The sequence below is a fragment of the Acartia tonsa genome, chromosome 8, assembly GCF_053477335.1.
Source record: "Acartia tonsa isolate MP-2025a chromosome 8, ASM5347733v1, whole genome shotgun sequence".
Classification (NCBI taxonomy): domain Eukaryota; kingdom Metazoa; phylum Arthropoda; class Copepoda; order Calanoida; family Acartiidae; genus Acartia; species Acartia tonsa.
This window is the reverse complement of record NC_137267.1, coordinates 6,858,672-6,880,010: the sequence shown is the minus strand read 5'-3', so window position 1 is coordinate 6,880,010 and position 21,339 is coordinate 6,858,672. Positions and strand designations below refer to the sequence as shown.

General features: G+C 36.4%; 1 protein-coding gene across 2 annotated transcripts; it reads left to right on the top strand.

The window, feature by feature from the left end:
* On the top strand, nt 1-18,858 carry LOC145325888 (uncharacterized). Of its 2 annotated transcripts, XM_080168870.1 has the most exons (19): nt 1-167; nt 674-738; nt 1,101-1,155; nt 5,737-5,870; nt 6,237-6,290; nt 7,093-7,156; nt 7,516-7,918; nt 8,785-8,984; nt 9,889-9,947; nt 11,668-11,723; nt 13,654-13,860; nt 14,535-14,638; nt 14,790-14,882; nt 15,460-15,594; nt 16,052-16,348; nt 16,629-16,753; nt 17,840-17,899; nt 18,238-18,426; nt 18,624-18,858. In XM_080168870.1, exons 1-18 carry the CDS (start codon nt 63-65, stop codon nt 18,380-18,382), a joined length of 2,361 nt encoding a protein of 786 aa, XP_080024996.1. In that variant the 5' UTR covers nt 1-62; the 3' UTR covers nt 18,383-18,426; nt 18,624-18,858. The 2 variants fall into 2 exon arrangements, with proteins under 2 accessions (XP_080024996.1, XP_080024995.1); XM_080168869.1 differs by lacking the exon at nt 18,624-18,858 and having other exon boundaries at nt 18,238-18,459.
* The last annotated feature ends 2,481 nt before the right edge of the window (nt 18,859-21,339 follow it).

Below are 21,339 nucleotides of genomic sequence, written 5' to 3'. Positions count from 1 at the left end.
TGTTATTTCAGAAAATTTTATAATGTTGTCACTTCGATAGCACAAACTGACAGACAAAAAAAATGGCCACGAACTCAGTTTCCAACTCAAATAATCCAACTGGAGCACCCTCCCTACCCAGGGCCGGGCATGTCTCACAGCTTAGAAACAATTGGCGGGTTTTTGAGGTAATCCTGCACCTGTTACATAAAGTAGTAAGGATTTTTATAGTCTGAAGCTAAAGATCTCAGAAAATTCTAGTTCGAATTGTTTTTGTTATTCAGTGAAGCTTTATATATGTCATGTAGTGGTTTTAGGCTACATTCTGGACATGACCCATAGGCTAGAAGCTATGCAAATAGTTTATTTCGAACTTACTAGTAACAATAATAAATATCAAGCATATCTAATAATTAAAAGAAAATAATACATCTGTTTAAAGAGATTATATGGAATTTCTAGTTTGTTATATTTGATTTAGAGTTATCTATGAGTTTCATATTTTAATGAAGCTTTGTAGTTGACTTGGATCATAATTTTTTGGAGTATATGGACAACCCTCCCCAGGAAGAGCATTTGAAAGAAATAAAAATCAACTACAACGTTTTGGGAGAAATAAGGCCTAAAAATCCTTTAAGGTCATTATTATCTCATCTTATTCTATTTCCAATGTTTAGTTATTATTATTTTTCAGGACGAAGCATTAGCCTTACAGATTCAGAACGAAGAAATTAATCACCATTATTTGGGCAATAGGAAATTACAAAAAAAATTAAAAAAATTGCTTCAAAATATGAAGTATTTAAAAAAGTACCTAAGGTTTTTTTTTTCCCCCTTGAACAAGGATGTAGATTTCTATGCTTAAGCAACGCAGTAATATTCTTTTAATCAGCAGAATAAAGTTTCTTATTTTTTTCCTAATGTGCTCGGTATAACTTAAATACGCGGTCTATGAAATATAAAATTGCCTTGTCTTTGAGATTAACAAGTCAAATAATTTTTAACTTTTACTTTCTTTTTAATAAAATTCGTTTATGGTCAAATTGCGATATGTGAGAATCCGCTAATTGTAAATTGTAAGCGAAAAAATTTAAATTATTTTGTAATAATATCAACAGGAATCGGAATCAGCAAATTAGACATGATCTGCCACAAGCCAAACAAATACAAAGTCAGGTACGTGTTTCATTTTATCACTAGCGACTACGCCCCTAAAGTCCTTTATGGTTACTTTTGGGAAATAGGAGAGGTAATGCCACCCTTACCTTTTAATTTAAGTTTTTAAAGAAATGTAAAATAAACGTAAGGGGGGGGGGATTATCTTTTCTAGGAGTGATTTCTCTTGGAATTGTGAAGATACCGTCCTCAAAAAGATTAAAAACCTTTCCTGGACCTTATAAGAAGTCTCCCTGTTAGGGAGGTCCATATTAGTTAATCAGTTACCGAGATTCTACGCTACAGACAAAAATGCCTCACTACTTTATATCATAGGAAAGGGGGGGGGGAAAATGTGGTGACTCGTCACACGACATACCAGCAATTTTATTTTGGATGCTACTCCCTTAGTTTTAGAGATAATTGGATGAAATCTTTTGGGCTGGGTCACTAATTACCCCAACTAGTGGTATCTTTAAAAAAAAACGGCGGCGGGACCGCCGCTCCCGCCGTCCGCCGCCGTTTTCCGCCGCCACCAAAAAAAAATTTTTTATTGCATTTCTCGCCGAATTAGGCAATTTGGAATCATTTGAGACCATGTTATTTTTTTCAAAAATTTTTCCCCTTACAATCAACCCTGCGGGGGGACTCAGTCATTTTTTTTTAAAATTCTCGTTTATCAAGGTATATCTTAAATTCAGTGCTACTCCTGTGCTTTTAAAGATATGGAAACAAAATCTTTTTAGGTTGGTAAGTTTAAAATATTTGAATTAAGAAAACGGCGGCGGGACCGCCGCTCCCGCCGTCCGCCGCCGTTTTCCACCGCCACCAAAAAAATTTTTTTTATTGCATTTCTTGCCGAATTAGGCAATTTGGAATCATTTGAGACCATGTTATTTTTTTCAAAAAATTTTCCCCTTACAAGCAACCCTGTGGGGGGACTCAGTCATTTTTTTTTTAAATTCTCGTTTATCAAGGTATATCTTAAATTCAGTGCTACTCCTGTGCTTTTAAAGATATTGAAACAAAATCTTTTTAGGTAGGTCAGTAAAAAAATATTTGAAAATATTTGAATAAAAAATGGCGGCAGGACCGCCGCTCCCGCCGTCCGCCGCCGTTTTCCGCCGCCACAAAAAAAAATTTTTATTTCATTTCTCGCCGAATTAGGCAATTTGGAATAATATGAGACCAAGTTATTTTTTTTCAAAAATTTCCCCTTACAAGCAACCTTGCTCCCGCCATCCGCCGCCGCCGTTTTCCGCCATCGCCCCCAAAAAATTTGGAAAAATAACATGGTCTCATATGATTCAAAATTGCCTAATTCGGCGAGAAATGCAATAAAAAAAATTTTTTCGTGGCGGCGGAAAACGGCGGCGGACGGCGGGAGCGGCGGTGCTGCTGCCGTTTTTTTTTAAAGATACCAAAACTTGGGGTAATTAGTGACACAATCAAAAAGAGTCCCCCCGCAGGGTTGCTTGTAAGGGGAAAAATTTTTGAAAAAAATAACATGGTCTCAAATGATTCCAAATTGCCTAATTCGGCGAGAAATGCAATAAAAAATTTTTTATGGTGGCGGCGGAAAACGGCGGCGGCCGGCGGGAGCGGCGGTCCCGCCGCGGTTTTTTTTTGAAAGATACCAAAACTTGGGGTAATTAGTGACACAAACAAAAAGATTTCATCCAATTATCTCTAAAACTAAGGGAGTAGCATACTGTATTTAAGATATACCTTCATAAACGAGAATTTGAAAAAAATGACTAAGTCCCCCCGCAGGGTTGCTTGTAAGGGGAAAAATTTTTGAAAAAAATAACATGGTCTCAAATGATTCCAAATTGCCTAATTCGGCGAGAAATGCAATAAAAAAATTTTTTTTGGTGGCGGCGGAAAACGGCGGCGGACGGCGAGAGCGGCGGTCCCGCCGCCGTTTTTTTTTAAAGATACCACTAGTTGGGGTAATTAGTGACCCAGCCCAAAAGATTTCATCCAATTATCTCTAAAACTAAGGGAGAAGCATCCAAAATAAAATTGCTGGTATGTCGTGTGACGAGTCACCACATTTCCCCCCCCCCCTTTTACCAATTTCTGCAATTTAATTAAATTTTTGTCCCCAAAGTTTTAAACGTGAAAGCTAAGAGACTTTAATCTAAAAGTTAAATAGCCCAAAACCATCCCGGGATCTTTGATGTCATTGTTAAGCTTAAAAAAATAGGTTTGTTACACACTCCCAAAATAGTTATAAACCTTTCCTTTGAGAAGAATCATCCTGCAAAGTTTGAAATCGATAGGACAATTCTAACATGTCTAAAAGAGCTAACCGTGACGAACGAACGGACCGATTAAACTTCTGTCCATAAACATTATCCTGTATCAAGCAGTTTTTCAACAAATTTACTTACAATTTTGCTTCGTCTCCTATACATTTATATTCTGATTACTCAGTTCTGACACTATACAAGTGTTAATGTCCGTTTCAGTGCTTCTTCTTCTAGGGCGTTCTGTACCGATAGTACACTGCCTACTGCTCGTGCGTTTGCACTAACAGTGTCTGGCCTACATGTTTTTAAGGAGAGAGAGAACTCGGCTACTGATCTCCCCCTCCGTTGCCAAAAAAAGACGGCTGCAGGTTCCAGGTTGCCCTGTACATTACAGTTTTGTCTCCTCTGGCCTCTTGGTCGGTTAGCTATCCGGATGGATGTTCCCAGCTTGGACCTCGTGGAGGTCCGACCATACCCCAAGCCGCTTCACTTTTATTGATGTTGTCATCCTCTTCTAATGTCTATAGATTTTAACAATTGGTGGAAAAGTTTGAACACTGCTAGTTTGACCCACCCAATCATGATTTCAGCCAACGAATATAAGAACATACTTACAAAACTTTAGACTTTAAATGTCCCCTATTTTCTTAAAACAAAATACATTTAAACTTGTTTATATACTAGTTTAAATATTTTTCGCTAGATGGCTCTAATTTAAACGTATAAAACTATATAAAAGTGATGATATCATAATAAAAGCAGATTAAACTTCTGTTTTAAATCTAATTTAACAATATAAAAGAATATTAATTTTAATTCTGAAATTATAGTTTTAAAAGTTGTAATAATTCTCTGAAATAAGGAAAGTATTTTAAAATTCTTTAAATACAATTTATGACATACCTGGAGGAAACTGAGCTAATATCGTACCTGCTATTTATCTGTAAAGTAGTAAATCTACTTTTTAATAATTTAGATTATCTAGTACTCCTATTATAAAGTATCTATAATACAAAGTAGCTTGATGTCTGTCCGTCCGGCTGTTTGTCCGTCTGTCCCTTAAGATCTCGGTAACCACTTGACCGATCGGATTCTACTCTTCAGGGGAATATACCTACTGGTCCTGTGGTGGCTTCAGGACCCCCAACCCCCCCAAAAATAAAAAAAAATCCCCCTCTTTTTTTTTGAAGATCCACCACATGTACTACATTTTTTAAAATTACCTCTTAAGGCAAAGCCCATAGAGGCTAGGGGCGAAGCCGCTAGTAGGATAATACAATAGACAAGTTATTGATGTCAGAGAGAGAGGAGACATTAGGGTGTTTATTACAAAGGTCTCCAAAGTTTTATAATAACATTTTCTTATTTGAGGGCTTAACAAGTTGGGGAATTTTTATGGATTTTGATAATTTGGATAATTTAGTTTAGTGTCCAAACGTTGCTACCAATAATTTTAATCTACAGAAGTGGTAATTTAGTTTGTCATCATTGGGGATGTACATCAGTTTATCGGCCATTGTCTTATCCCTTTAGATCTGTGAGTTATACTTGTTATTGCTGCGCTACTTATGAACTTTTTATTCATGTTAGAATTGCCCTTTAAGATTTTAAACTTGGCATGGTGATTCCTGTAACAGTTAGGAATGATATATAAAGTGTAGCAACTCTATAGTCGATACCATAAATTATTTACGTCCATTTAAAACATGTTTTATTTAACCTTTTTAGTGTAATATTTTTATCCTTTTCTTCTCATTCCTATTACTACAAGAAGCATTGTTATAAGCGAGAACCATATCGGTTCGGTACAAACACACTAAGAACCTCTTACTTTGTTATAAGGATATGGACCACTAACCATTAAAAGATTAATGTTGGGCATTAGAAAGTAAGAACTTATTTGAAATGTGGGATAATTATAAATCATATTCATCTATAATACAAAGTAGAACGATGTCTGTCTCTCCGTCCGTTCGTCTGTCCCTTAAGATCACGATAACCACTGAATCGATCGGATTCTACTCTTCAGGGAATATACCTACTGGTCCTATGGTGGTTTTCGTGGGGTGTGGGATACCCCCAACACCCCCAAAAACAAAAATCCCAATTTTAAAGAGAATATGTTTGAAAATAGTGGTTGCATATCCAATTTATTCATTTAATTTTTATTTGTTTTTAAATTGCCTCTTGGGTCAAAGGCTAGGAACGAAGCTAGGAGCATAACTTGAAAACAATTTTACTTTGTTTTTTATCCTTACGGATATTTATGAAACTTCTTATCCAAAATGCTGTACAAAATAAACGACACTTCAAAAATATGCATCAATACACGTTTCCTAATTTGAAGGAAGAAGAGGAGGCCCAACGAGAACGGGAGAGATATCGTCTTGAATTAAATTCTCAAGCACTGGCCGATGAAAGAGTGGCCCTGGAACTTGCGCTCAGACAACGTGGATTTTTAGATGATGATGAATATACGAGGTATTGAAATTTAAAAAAACCACACCGCTTCTTAACATTGTTCAAGAGTATTGCTAAAATACAAAAAAGCTTACACGGGTGTATATTCTGCAAATTAGACCCTGGTAAAGGGGGGGGGTTAAAAAATATAAAAAAAACTTTTAAGAATATGTGGGAGGGGGGAAAATATGAATAAAATAAAGAGCCCTGAAAATATTTTTCCAATTTTCCCCTTCCTTGCTGGAAAAAACTAGGAGGGGAAAAAAATTTGAATTTTTACAGCGACAAATTCATTGAAACCTAGGTTTTTATTGAAAACTTCTAATTTTGATTTAAAGTTTAAAACTGGTTTTATTCCGTTGGAAAATCAACTCAACTTTTTTTCAGAAGAAAAGATAAACTGTTAGCAAAGAGCATTGAAGATATAGAGAAAAAGTACAGGTAAATATCAAACAAACAAAAATTACATTTATATAAAGTAATACCTACATAAAATCAAATAAAATGAAAATCTTTGGAATTAGTTTAAACCACCCTTGATATATTTGATTACTTATAACAGGGGGTAGGTATTTTTTTTACATGGGTGAATTATTTTGTATGGGTTGTGGATCAGATCTATAGTATAGATGTATATACAGACAACTACCTCCCTTCATTTTTCAAAGACCTCTTTTGTCTGATTCTAAATTATTTTCTGCTACTTGGCTGTGTTAATATAAGCGACACCATTGGTTGATTTTCAATGACCCGATAGAAAGGCGGTTGCGATGGGGAGATACAGTTATTTAACCCTTTCTCCCTCTAGTGTTTTACTCTAATGGTTGTTGAATAGTTATAAACCTTTTCGGGTCCTATACGAATCTTCTTTGTAAAGGAGAACCATATCGGTCTTGCGGTTAGCGAGATCTTAAGGTATTTCTAGTCAGACAAGCAAAATGTTACTTTTTAATGATACCAGCGGCTACGAACCTAGAGGCCTCTAGTGGCACATTAAAATATTTTTGAGAAAAAAAAATCTATGTTGGGTTTAAGTCTCTACGTAATTTTTTTTTATTTTTGTGATTTTTCTTGGGAGGGTGGTGGTACCCTCCCCCAAAATAGCTATAAACCTTCCTGGTGCCTATGAGAAGCTACCCTGTTAAGGCGAACACGTTTGGTTCGGCGGTTAGCGAGATCCTTCGGTACAAACAAACAGACAGACAGACATCGTTCTACTTTGTATTATAGATTGTTATTTTAGGAAGAAGAATGTTGAAGATTTTAACCCAGATACAAGTTATAATGATGAAGAATATAGGGTCCAGGTACAGCCTACTATTTTTTTGCGTATTTTTTCCTCAAAGTACCCAATCAAGCACACACTTATTACGACAAAAATAATAGGGTATATTTTTTTTTCTCATTATATTGGGTTCTGGGTATTCTCACCGGGATGAATTGAATATTTATAATATTTAAAACATGTTATTTTAACAAGCTTCAGTTATCTATACATCATAAATGTTCTTTCCATCTAATAACAACTTTTTGCCATTATTTTAATTTAGTTTTCGCCTTTATCAAAAGAATTAACATTATTGTACCTTATCAAATGCGAAACGCCTTATATTTCTTTAAAACTTTTTGGCAATGTCCTAAAATCCTGATTTGATGTTTTAATCAGATTGCTAAGCCAGCAGTGATAACAGACGAGCCACTGTATGCCAACTACCAAGAAGAAAAATACATGAAAGAGGTGTCTCTGAATAGGCCCAGCTCACGAACTAGTCAAGGATATCAACAACAGCGAGGCCATCAAGACCATAATCACCCCCACCAGCAGCAGCAGGGCGGTGGTATGGCAGGCAGACAAAGCCAAATGTCCCAACTGGGCCCAGAAACATCGCCGCGCAATCCAATGCAACAGAATAATTTTGTAAACGGCCATAATCAGGATGTATCACCGCCCCATCGTCCGGTTGAAAGGTCGCCACCTAGTGGAAGTAATTTGAACCAAGATTTTGCGCCAAAATATGGGCCTGCAGCGTCTGGTGCAATACCAAGAACATCTTACACTTCGAGTTCAGGTAAGGATGACTTTTATTTTGTAAATCATCATACAATTTATTAAATGCTGCCTTAAATTTATTTTCATAGGTTAAAGAATAAAATCACGGAAAGGAGGGGCTGTTGATTACACTAATTCCCAAAGTTTTATATTAACGTTCTCTTATACGTTGGCTCAACAACTTTGTGGACTATTGCAAAATTTTGATTGGTTGGTTCATTAAATTAAGGGGGGGGGGGGGGGGGAAATTTTGACACATTTGCGTAAACCTGGCACCTAGGCTTTATCTTTGGACTGAGAGGATAGATTATTAATGATAAAATCATTCTTATAAGATGAATTTCACGAAGATTTTTTGGATAGGCCTCCAGGTTTCGGAGCTCCAGGCCTCCAGGTGGTCTCTGTACAGTTAAAAATGACAAAAAAAAAAATTTTAAAGTTACAAATCAACTTATAAAACAAAATTAAATAGGCATCTTTTTTCTTCAAATATGTGAATAATATTAAAAAAGATGCATATTTTTTTTTATAAGTTGACATGTAACTTAAAAAAAAATAATTTTTTTTTCATTTTTACCTGTACAGAGACCACCTGGAGCTCCAGAACCTAGAGGCCTATCCAAACAATCTTAAAACTTCGTGAAATTCATCATATAAGAATGATTTTATCATTAATAACTTATCCTCTCAGTCAAAAGATAAAGCCTAGGTGCCAGGTTTACGCAAATGTGTCAAAACTCCCCCCCCCCCCTTGTTCAAACGTTTCAACCACTAATTTTAAATTACGGAATGGGTAATTTTGTGTATCATCATTAGGGATGTAGATCAAATTTTCTTATCCCTTGAGTTCCCTTAGTAAGATACGTATACTTCCTATGTTGTCAGGTATCCATAATGCAAGCACATCCAACTCTGGAAGCTCTGGTGCCCCATATCATGGAAGCCAACCATCCTCCAGCAGTGGACGTGCTGTTCCTGCAGTGCCAATGCCAACAGGTGTGGGAAGGCCTCCGCCAGGTCCAAGTGCTGGCTCCAGGCCACATAGTTCTCTGGAGGCTTCTAACAGGGTTCCACCATTGACAGAGGTAAAATTCAAACTTTTTACAGTGCAATCCGCTTAAAAAATTTATATATTTGTTTGTCTGTTGCCTAAGATCACGTTAACCGCTGGATCGATATGGTTCTCCTATATAGTGAAGCTCTTTATATGTCCACCTCCCCAAGAGAAATCGCCACTGGAAAAAAATACACTGCTATAAAGAAATTATTTTATGCATTTTCTTTGTAAAATAACATTGAAAATTGAAAGGCCGACTTACCCTCTTCAGCTAAATGCCCCTAGAGGCTTCTGGGCGTTGCCGCTATTATGTTATAATAATTAGAACAATGCCTGTTTGTCTGTCTGAAGATTATTTTAGACAATTTAAGTAGCTTCCTCTAGGTTGAATCATGCGAACGGAAAAGCTTTTCTATAATTAGGGTCGGTCCGTCCGTCCGTCACAGAGAGTTAGCTCTTTTCGTTAATTTGAACAGGTTAGAATTGTCCTATCGATTCCAAACTTTGCATGATGATTCCTATAGTAGTTAGGTACAATTAAGAAAGCGTAGCAACTCTATAAACAATACCAGAATGTCCGTACGTCCATTTTAAATATGTCGATTTTTAACTTTTTTGACAACAAATTTTTGTATGTTAAAATTATCCGATTCTTCTGATTTTTGGAATACTGATTCCTATTACAACAAGGTACAATGTTATAAGCGAAGCATCTCTATAAACAAGTCCCAAAAATGTAAGTATGTCCTTAAACAGTATCATCCATTTATGCAGTTTTGCAACAAATTTTCTTAAAATATTGTTTGTACTGATGCATTAATATTCTGCTAATTCAGTTCTGACAATCTACAAGTGTTAATGTTCGTTTGTCCTTCCATTTCAGAGCTTCGCTTTTATGGATGTTGTCATCCTTGTTAATATTTATATTTTAGGATTTGAATACTAGCTCTGATTATTTAACATCGAGAACTTCAAGTAGAACGTCTCACAGGTAAAAAAAACTTTTATGTTTAAGATTACTAGGTATTTGATTAAAGATTTTCAATACACGGAGACAAAAAATCTGTGATCGCCAACTAATTTATGGCTTGTCTACAGAGATGGTAAAAAATAGTTTTAAAAAAAAAACCAGTTTGTTTTTTTGGTTTAAACCGTTTTTTTTGTTGATGAAAACTAGGTTTTTTTTTTTTTTTTTTAATAATATCCAGGCAGATATGGCTTAGTGGTTTAACGTCCGCTTATCTGTTGGGGAGGTGCCGGGTTCGAGTCCCCAGACCGCATCAATACTAAAGATGTAAAAATTAGTACCTACTGCTGCTCTTTCAGGCGTTAGAGATTTGGAGTAAGAGTAGGGGGGAAGCCTTAGCCCTAAATCAGGTATGCATGGGTGGTCCTTGGCATGGTGCACTAGTGATCGAAAACGCTGTAAGGTCATAGGTTGATTGAAAAGTCCTTGTGGACTACCATTGGGTAGTAGCTCACTAGTGTATTAGTGGCGTTTGTTAGTTCAACGACTTGGAGTCATGCTTGGATCCTAGGTTGCATTGAAAAGTCCCTAGGATTTGATGTGGCTTCAGTCATTGCTGATACAGCGTCATGTTCATGCTTGGGTTGCATTAATTGTCGCAATAATACCGTGACCGAAAAATCACGAAACCTTAACTCTCCACCCATAAGCTTGAAGTGTAAATTACCCACAAGTCCTAATTAAAGTGCCAAGGAAATTGATGGGAAGGATGCAACTCGAATCCGCGTCACACCAAAGACGTTAAAAAAGGTACCTACCTGCTCTGTTCGGCACAGGACATCAAAGAGTTAGAGTAGGGGGAATGCCTTGGCCCCAAACAGGCGCAACTCATTACCATGCACAGTTAGGATCTCCAGACAAAGATCGTGCAATCAAAGGGTTGGTTGTCTGTAATGTACTGTACCACGGGTATGAGGTGAAGGACCAAGAGTCTGGCCTTGAGTTGACAAGTTGACTATTCAGTCCAGGTGCAACTCACCCACACGACATTAACATTAATAATATCCAAATTATAGGCCTGCCCCCCCCCCCCTCTTTTTTCACCCCTCCCCCTTTTTCTCACCCCCCAAATGGGGGGTGCCCAAATCTGCCCAAAAGGACCCGAAAAAGGGCAGCCAAAACCGCCCGCCCGATTTGACAACCCTGGCTGATACGGTAATTTAGGTTTTTGACAGTTATTTACTGTATTATTTATGTTATGAAAAGATATTACTACCTTGGTTTTTTTGGTTTTTTTAAGCTTGTTTTTTTATGCCATCTCTGCTTGTCTAGGTATATATAAAATTAAATGAATTCTCCAATTATGTTGTAAAAAATCTAGGATACATGTCATTTATAAAAAAAATGTGGATTTTTTGAATAACTCATTATTCTATTACTTGGTGAGATATAAGCTTGTGCTATGAAAGTCCCAAACATATTAAGCTATTCTATAAAATGAATTTGTAAGTAGTTTTTTGTCTGAAGATTAAGATCTCAATAACTACTGAATTGATTGAAATCTCTATTTTAGGTAAGCTTCAAATAGGCCCTTTAATAGTTTTAGGCTATTTTATTTTCAGATGTAAGTCTTGGGATGGTTTTAAGCTATTTTTCTAGTCCCTATCGACCACTTAAAATGCAGATACCTTAAATTCTAGGCTCGCAGACGCTAGTGGCTAATAAATGAAACACTATTTTTAAGATCTGATAGTTCCCTGACCAGTTACAGTGAACATGGAGCTGTAGGATATGCACCAGGTATACATATATTTAGTATCTAGTGTATCTTCTCTGAAATGGGTAGTTGCACGAAATGCATTTAAACTTGAATTTAGTGAACCCCTTTTTCTTCCTGTTCAATGGTTAATCTATAATACAAAGTAGAACGATGTCTGTCCGTCTGTCTGTCCGTCCGTCCCTTAAGATCTCGGTAACCACTGAACCGATTAGATTCTACTCTTCAGGGTATATACCTATTGGTCCTGTGGTGGTTTTAAGCTATTTTCTTGGGGGGTGGGACACCCCCAACCCCCCCAAAAACAAAAAAAATAACCCCCATTTTTTTTCATTTTAAAATAATAAAAATAAAAAAAGCTGGAAACGCGTGGATGAAGGTTAAAAACAGACTGAAGGGGACAAGAATCTCAAAAAGCCTACAAGCCAGAATCATAGAGGCCTGTATCGAGTCAACCATGCTTTTTGACTGTCAAACAAGAACCTGGCAAGTAGGGGAGATTCAAAAAATGCAAAGATGTATGGACAAAAAATACAGACACATTTGGAGCAAAAAAACGAAACCACCTTTGTTTCAAATGCAAGAAGAAGGCAAAAACATGCAAGACATTAGAAACGAGTTGAAAATAAAAACACTAAGATACAAGATAGAGAAGAGAGTCCTACAAAGAATAGGCCATGTCATGAGGATGGACGACAGCAGGATGACCAAAGCTGTCACGTTAGGATGGATGGAAGATCTGGAGAGGACAGACAAAGTTCCAGGTAAAAAACGAAAAACAGTTCTTTACTGGCAGAGAATTATACAGGAGGCAGGAATGGACTGGACCAAAATAGGACAGTTGACCAAGGACAGAAAGATTTGGAGGACAGCCGTCAAAAAGAGGATGAAATACCTGGAAAAGTGGGAGAGAAGAAAAGGCAAAAAAATACCTGAAACCAGCGGCAACAGACACCAGGCTGCTGGAACAGTAAACTCTCTCAGATGCTCCTATGAAGGCTGTGGAATAATATGTTTCAACAAATCAGGTCTGATTAATCATGAGAGAAGGAAACATGAACAATCTAGTCATAAGAACAAATTTAAGTGTATTTCCTGTGATTCTGAATTTCCTTATAAATCTAACCTGACTGTACACAGAAAATGCTGCACTGGTTTAGTAGCCAGAGATTCAAACAAAATAAAATGTAACTATTGTGATAAAGAAATTTCAAAGAGTAATTTTGCAAGACACAGGAAAAAGTGTGCTCCTGAACAAGTCAACCAACAGAACAACATAGTAGTATGTATAATTGATATACAGTTTGAAGAAGATGAGGATCCAAATTTTTTTTTTATGTATAATTATAATATGATGAAGATGAAGATCCACCACATGTACTACCTTATTTTTTTAATTACCTCTTGGGGCAAAGCCCCTAGAGGCTAGGGGCGAAGCCGCTAGTAAGATATATAAGTTGGAAAGGATTTTAATGTTAGAGGGAGATTTGAAATCGGCATCAAATTTTAAGGATTTTTTATAAAATTTGTTTTTTGTATAATTTTTATCTAAAAGCGGAAACACAATCTTAGTTAATTAATTTTGACATCTGTGACTGGTGGATTGAAAATTATCTGCGCTCTGATTGGAGTTCAACTAGCTATCAACCACTAATAGCAAAGTTACTTTTTAAAAACATTTTGTTACCTACGTTTGCTGCACTGCTTAACTTAAGGTGAACATAATTGTCCTTGTTAAAGTAACAGATCTATAGTAAAGATGTATATACAGACAATTATCTCCCTTCCTTTATCAAAGACCTCTTTCGTCTGCTTCTGAATTATTTTCTGCTACTTAAGCGACACCATTGGTTGATTTTCAAAGACCCAATAGAAAGGTTGCACAATGTGTTTCGTTGGGGAGATACAGTTATTTAACCCTTTCTCCCTCTAGTGTTTTAATCTAATGTTAAGGTTATGGTCCAACCTACGGGGCGTGTGGTGTCACATTACCTGGCCAGCAACAACCATCAGCTCACAGATACAAATACAACTCACATTCTTCCAATGATTTCGACCCCATGGACAGTTTGACTCCCCGCAGGGGTGTGGATTCTCATACTGCACGGAGCGAGGAGGGGTACTTGAGGGGTGCTGTTAGTTTGCCAGTAGATGAAATAGGTATATAGTTTTATTTATTAACTAGGGGCTACGCCCCCTTGATGCCTCTAGGGGCACTTGAGGAGGGGAGAGTCGAATTTTATAACCCAATTTATTATTTTAGATTTTAAAAGATAAAGTAAAAATAAAATAAAAAAATTGGGGGGGGGGGGTAATTTTTTTCTAGGGGCGATTACTCTTGGGAGGGTGGTGGTACCCTCCCCAAAAATAGTTATAAACCTTCCCGGGACATTTGAGAAGCTATCCTGTGAAGGAAAACCCGATCGGTTCAGCGGTTACCGAGATCCTTCGGTACAAACACATAGACAAACAGACATCCTGTTACTTTAGTATAAGGATTAAATCTTTTATACCTTAAAGTTTTTAAGTAGCAAAACAACTGCGCGGCATTTTTCGCAATTGAGCAAATTAAAAATTTAAAAATGTGCTATAAAAATTAATATAAAATATATATGGATATTATGACTAGGGGGAAAATTGTCGTCAATTTATGTTGCTAACATTGACATAACTTATTGGTCAGTTCGTTCATTCAGTAGGAGGGGAGGGAATTGGGTAAAAGGGTTGGATGGAGGGGTGGGGTTCCTTTTTTTAGGCAGCTGCAAGTTCACTTTAGAGTACATGATTATTTTGTTTAAACCTTTTCATGTTTCTGATGAATTAAACTTATTTAGGATTGCGGTCAGCGCTAACACCCGAGGAAATTCGAGCCGCGGAGGCTGCAGAAGCGCTGATTGAACAAGAACGTAAAGATGCAGAACTTGCGCTAAGATTGCAGGTTAATTTAGAAACATATACCTATTTGATTATGCTATAGTTTTATTATGATTTAATTTGAAAAGTATGCAACTCATTCTTTAGGAAAGCTTACAAGTTCTAGTTTATAAAGTAAACACATCATTCTTGTGCTATATTTAGTTTTTATACAGGAAGAATTAGAGTTGGCAGAGAGTGGACCAGAATCCATAGATCTGAAACTTGCACAAGAAGCCCAGGATAGAGAATATGCCAGGGCGTTACAGGTATACATTCAATAGATAGCTAGGATATTAGATAGATAGATAGAAAGTCTACTAGATGAATAGGTAGATTATACAGATAGAAAGATTTATTGATAGACAGATTGAGGAAGCATTCCTTGATGTACATATGCTTGTGAAAAGTAACTTCCTAAATATATGGATAGATAGAATATTGATAGATAAACAAGGATGACAAGATCCATAAAAGCGAAGCTCTGAAACGGTAGGACAAACGGACATTAACACTAATAAATGTATAAGAGTCGAAGCAAAATTGTAAGTAAATTTTTGAAAAATTGCTTGATGCAGTGTATCGATTATACAGTTGCTTATATTATTGTACTTTGTTGCCCCAGGAATCAGTATACCAAAAATCAGATCAATTAGATAATTAGATCATATAAAAATTTGCTGTTAAAAAAGTAAAAAATCAACATGTTGAAAACAGACGTACGGACCGACCGACCCTAATAACAGAAAAGCTTCGCTTTTAACAAGCAGGAAAAAAATATATAAAGATTGTGCAAAATTGAGGAAAAATAGATATTTCTTCTTATTTTGATCAAATAACTTTCAGGCCAAAGAAAAGGCTCGTCTGAAACGTGCCAAAGAAAAGGCTCGGCAGCGAAAACTCGAGCGGCAGCGGCTGCAGCAAGAAGCAGATGAGGCGGCGGCCAACCAAGATCCTGATAGTATTCAGTATGCACCTGAGGTATAACAAATTTGATACTTATAATAAAGTAACAGGATGTCTGTTTGTCTGTGTGTACTAAAGGATAGCGATAACCGCAGAACCGATTAGGTTCTCCTTTACAGGATATCTTCTCATAGGTCCTGGGAAGATTTTAACTATTTTGGTGGAAGTTATTACCACCCTCCTAAGAGAATTCGCCACTAGAAAAAAATTCCAAGGTCTCCGGGGGCGTAGCCGCTAGTAGAATATAAAGTCATCAACTAAACACAATTAAATTATCCAGCTTTTAGGCACTGTAAGTTGAAATTCTCAATAAAGGTCAACAACAAAAATTCATAGTTGTAAGTCTATTAACGTTAAAACAACAATTTTAAAGCATTATACAAAATGGACTAAAACCTGCCCAGACTAATTACCATGATCTAGACATGTACACATTAAATCTATTTTAACTCAAACGTCTTTTTTTTTACAGGAAAATGGGGAAATTGAAACTCGCCTGCACTCTCCCCGTGATGAGGGCAGGGCCCAGTCTCGCCACAGCAACAACCACCAGCGGTCAGACTCGTACCAGGATGGCGGCGGCGTAGAACCACGCCAGCAACACGATCGCGTCGAGTCGCGCCAAGAATCGAGAGCAGAGTCGCGACATGACAGAACCCATTCGCGGATTTCCCAAGTGTCGCCACGGGACGGCGGGGAAACGGGCAGCAGGCTGTCGCCGCTAAAAGAGCCGGATCCACCCGCCAGAAGGCCATATGTTCATACACAGGTATAAGAGGAAAAATATATGTTACTTCGGCGGTTTCAATTAAAGTTCCAATCATGTTGATTTGTTTGTTTTGATGAAGTGTTTTTGTGGGATTTTTGCACATAGACAAAGCAATATGCAGTGCAAATAAAATTAAAACAATACCTACCACTATGCACTGCTTGCTGAAAATTTTGAATGGATTCTTTTTTTTCACTGATTTCTTTTTGTGCAACAATATAAATCAATTTTCTTATTTACCCTATTTTTTGGAAAATCTATAAAATGAAAATTTGTTTAGGCTATTGACAGTCATATAAACGACACGTACTGCAAGACGCAAATAACTCCAACAGTATCCAACTCCAGCAGTTCTGTAGCCTCGAGTGAGACGAGTGAACCTCAATATGAAAACCTTGATAAACAGTAAGTTCTTTGCAACTTTGTAAGCCATAAAATGGTTATTTATTGCATCGTTTTATAGACATCTTTCCGTGGATATTAAAATGAAAATTACATCAAGTTTTGTTGGCCCTGAGGTGCCGAAGGCCAGGTCTAACAAAACTGGTATGAATTTTATGATTTTTATTTTAATACTCGTGGAAAATTGTCTGTAATATGATGCTATAAATTATTTTTTTAGTATGGCTGAGAACCGGTTATAATCCAGCAGACATTAATCGGTTTCATAGCAATGCTGGAATATAAAAACTGAACCTATCTCCAAACAGAAATACCGATCAAACCAATAGATGTTTTTTACATGTTAGATAGGTATACAATATACCTAAACTTTGGTGGTGATTTGAGTTTACTCTTGTACTTCAGGGGGCGAGGGGACATTAGGCTGTTTATTTCAGATGGTCCCAAAGTCTTACATTAACGTTTTCTTATTCCTTGGCTTAGCAACATTGGTGAATATTATTGAATTTTTGATTGGTTGGTTCATATAGTTGAGTGTCCAAAGGGGGGAGGCGGATGTGCCACTTTTTGAAACCAAAACCAAAAGTCAACAAAGGAACTCATCTAAAAAAAGAGTTACAGGTCTGAGATTTTGCATGGCAGTTGCTTTATAGGGGTACAATATGGAACTGTGAAGAAACGGCGGCGCAACCGCCGAAAACCGGCGTTTCCCGCCGAATTTTTTTTGCCTTTTCTCGGCGGTTTTCGGCGGTTCGCCGCCGCTTCTTTACAGTTCCATATTGTACCCCTATTAAGCAACTGCCATGCAAAATCTCAGACCTGTAACTCTTTTTTTAGTTGAGTTCCTTTGACTTTTAGTTTTGGTTTCAAAAAGTGGCACATCCGCCTCCCCCCTTTATTCTTGGACATGTCATCCACGACGAGGTAAAACTAACAAACACAATGAAAATCTGGTAATTTCAGTGAAAAACTGCTGATTTTTTAAATCTCAAATCGATTCAGTTGTTGATTACAGTTGATACTTTTCTTGATCAACTATACATATAAAATGAGTTACCAGGAGCAAAACAATCAATTCTTTTTTTTTAGGGGAAATCCGTTGAAAACAGAGCCTATACTTCATTTACCATCTTCTAAAAAAACTGATAAGTAAGTTACCTTGTAGTTGAAATTATATTACTATATCGCTTTTTGAAAGCGGAGCTGTTCTATGATTAGGGTCTGTACGTCCGTCCCTTTGTAACGGTAATTGTGTTTATTTAGGCATGTTAGAGCTGTACAATTGATTTCAAACTTTAAATGGTGATAAAGGCGGATGGACAAAACTAAAGATGAGCTCCCGCGCCTACTGTTCGTACAAAATAAAAAGAACGGCTGTAAAATACAGATAAATAAGGTTGTCTCTTTTAGTTTGTCTTTATTCACCCTCTTTAATGATCAAACTTGTTGTGGCTGCGCTGTATGTTAATATATTTGATCTTGTTTAGGATATCCCCCCGTCAGACAGCCCTGAACGAAGATATGCCTGTACCCCCGTATATGCCAATGCAAAGCTCGGCTTCCAGAAAATCTCAATCCCTGGAGAGGAAAATTAGAAAAAAGAAAGAAAAAGAGGGTTGCAAACAACAGTAAATGTGTATTATAGAAAATAAACGCGCAATATTTTTGAATTATAGGTAAAAATCCGCAAATTGTAATTAAGCTTCCCGCCCCTCCCCCCCCCCCCCCCCCTATAAAACATAGATACGTTTTTTGAATGATGCTCAAAATTTTATACCTAGGGGTAAGTGTGTTAATCAAATTGGGATGTCAATTAATTTATCGCCCATTGTCTTATCCCTAATTTTAAACATTAATGCCTATATATTTGAAGAAAAGTAAAAATAATTTAAGTTTTCTTGCTCAATATGCAAAAAGTCTTCCTTGATTTTTTAATATTTATACTTTTTTTTATTACTTTTTATACCTCTTTTTATAAACCCTAAGTATTATTGTGGAATAAGCCAAAAAATGTGATAATTTCATATTCATATCATTTGTATATAATTTCTTTTTTTATATGTTATCATTTATAGGTATTTTAGTATGAAAATCCCATCAAAGATATAGTATAGCACACCCACTACATATCTTTATGTAAAAGTAACAGGACCTGTGTCTGTGTGTGTGTGTGTGTGTACCGAAAGATCTCGCTAACCACTGAACCGATCTGGTTCGCTTTCTCATAGGTCCTGGGAAGGTTTACAATTATTTTGAGGTAGGGTGCCACCACCTTTCCAAGAAAAATCAAGCAGAATATTTGTTTTGAGTTTTAAATAATACTTAGCTCAAAATCTTTTGTAAACCTGATAGCTATGTCGTATTCAGGGATTTATTGACAATTACTTAAAGATTAAATAGCTACTACCTATTATTATAAATATCGTTCGAATAATGTTAGCCTCTAAGCTGCGAATTGTTGCTAAAATCATAGTTACCATATTCAGATTAGGTACTTTTTGATAAAAATTGCCTTTTGGAAAATCACTGCCGATTTTTAAATTATGCGTTACTTGTCAATTACATTTAAATAATGCATATCATTGAAAATTAATAGTGAATTATTGTATTTTTTTACAATATTGATCATACTGGAATGGGTTTTCTCGTATTTATTGGAATCCGGTGGATAGGAACCGGTTCTCATCCATACGAAAAAACTATGTCTAGCATCGTATTATATCTAGCTTTCTACGAATATAAAACTGGTTTTAATCTTATAATTGTACATTCTATATCCGCGGAAAACTGTGTTTAATACGATGAAAGAAATAACTATTCCCAATATTCTGTCAATGTTTGACCACATAGCAAAATTTAAAATTTCTCTCTCCCTTTCATTGACGAAGAAGGGAGAATTTACAGATTTTTCCATGTGATTACATTGAAATCTATGTGCAATGTTTCCAAAATGCGATACTAGTTATTTCTCGCATCGTATTATAAACAGCTTTCCGCGGATATAGAATGTACAATTAAAAGATAAAACAAGTTTTTATATTCCTAGAAAGCTGGATATAATACGATGCTAGACATGTTGTTGTTGTTGTAGCCATGATTCTCTGAAGTTAGGACTCAGATGCACACGGAGACTGGAAGTGAGAATCCTTTGGCCAATCTTAGATTGGTAAGCTTCGCGCACAGCTGATTGTATTCTATGTTACATTACAAGCTGACCCGCAATTCTCGTGGAAGCTACTCAATTATTACATCACCCTGGCCTAGAGTTTTGGCAGGTGTTCCATATTAAGCCACCCTAATTAATGGCACTCTCATACGAGGAGCATGGATGAGGGAAAGCATGGTTAGAGCTGCTTGATTTGCAGAATCCTAACTTCCTACAAATCTCCCCCCTTACAACCCCAGGGCATCTTAGGGAAGGTAGCGTGATCATAATCTGACAAATTGCGACAGCATTTGTCAACCAAGTGCAAAGTCTATTTAGGGACTTGAACTCGGTTTCTCCCAACCACAGCGTAGAACGCTAACCACTACACTATGGGACACCCTTACGATGCTAGACATAGTTTTTTCGTATGGATGAGAACCGGTTCTTATCAACCGGATTCGAATAAATACGAGAAATAATTTTGTCTTATTTTAAGCGAAAATGTATGATTTTAGTATAAGTAATAATTTTTTTTAAAAATCATATTTACGGGAATTATACACTATCGTTTAAAATATATAATAGTTATTTCTCGCATCGTATTATAAACGACTTTCCGCGTATATAGAATGTACAATTATCAGATTAAAACTAGTTTTTTAGCCCCGAGGTGCCGAAGGCACCGGCTAAAAAAACTGGTTTATCTTATGATTGTACATTTTTATATTCGTAGAAAGCTGGATATAATACGATGCGAGACATAGTTTTTTCGTATAAATGAGAACCGAAAAGCATTTATCATAACATATTATTCCTTTAAAAATCACAAAATGTTAAAATCAGTATTATTACAATCTAAAGATCTGCATTTTTATTGTTACATTTAAATTACACCTTAAAATTACATTTTACAAATGAACCAAATTTTAATAATGTAAAAAAAGACAAGGAGATAGGGGACATTGGACTGTAAATTACACTGGTACCCAAAGTTTTATAACCACATTATCTTTTTTGTTGGTTAAAAAAGTTTGAGAACTTTTATTTAATTTTGATTGGTTAGTTTCAAACTTGTAAACCAATAGGTAATATTTAAATTAGGGTTGGGCCGGATCTCCGGTCTGCCCGGATATCCGGTCATTTTCAAAATCCGGCCGGATACCGGATATTAAAACTATCCGGTTACATGATATCCGGCTGTTTTTTGACGCCTGATATCCGGTAATTTGCCGGATATCGAACGTTGGCCAGATATCCGGCCGGAACCGGATATCCGGGTTTAGAAATCAGCCGGATATCCGGTATCAGGCCAAAAAAGTATCCGGCCAAACCTTAATTTAAATTATAGATGGGGTAATTTAGATGTTATTCATTAGGGTATATTTCAATTTATCGTCCAGTGTCTTATCCCTTAAGATCCCTGACTAAAGATAAAGCAATA

Bases quoted from the DNA above. Each gene is read 5' to 3' on its own strand.
- LOC145325888 (XM_080168870.1), top strand. From the start codon at position 63: ATGGCCACGAACTCAGTTTCCAACTCAAATAATCCAACTGGAGCACCC. The intron at 7,157-7,515 runs GTACAGCCTACT...TGTTTTAATCAG, and splicing joins ATGAAGAATATAGGGTCCAG to ATTGCTAAGCCAGCAGTGAT. The intron at 8,985-9,888 runs GTAAAATTCAAA...TTTATATTTTAG, and splicing joins GGGTTCCACCATTGACAGAG to GATTTGAATACTAGCTCTGA.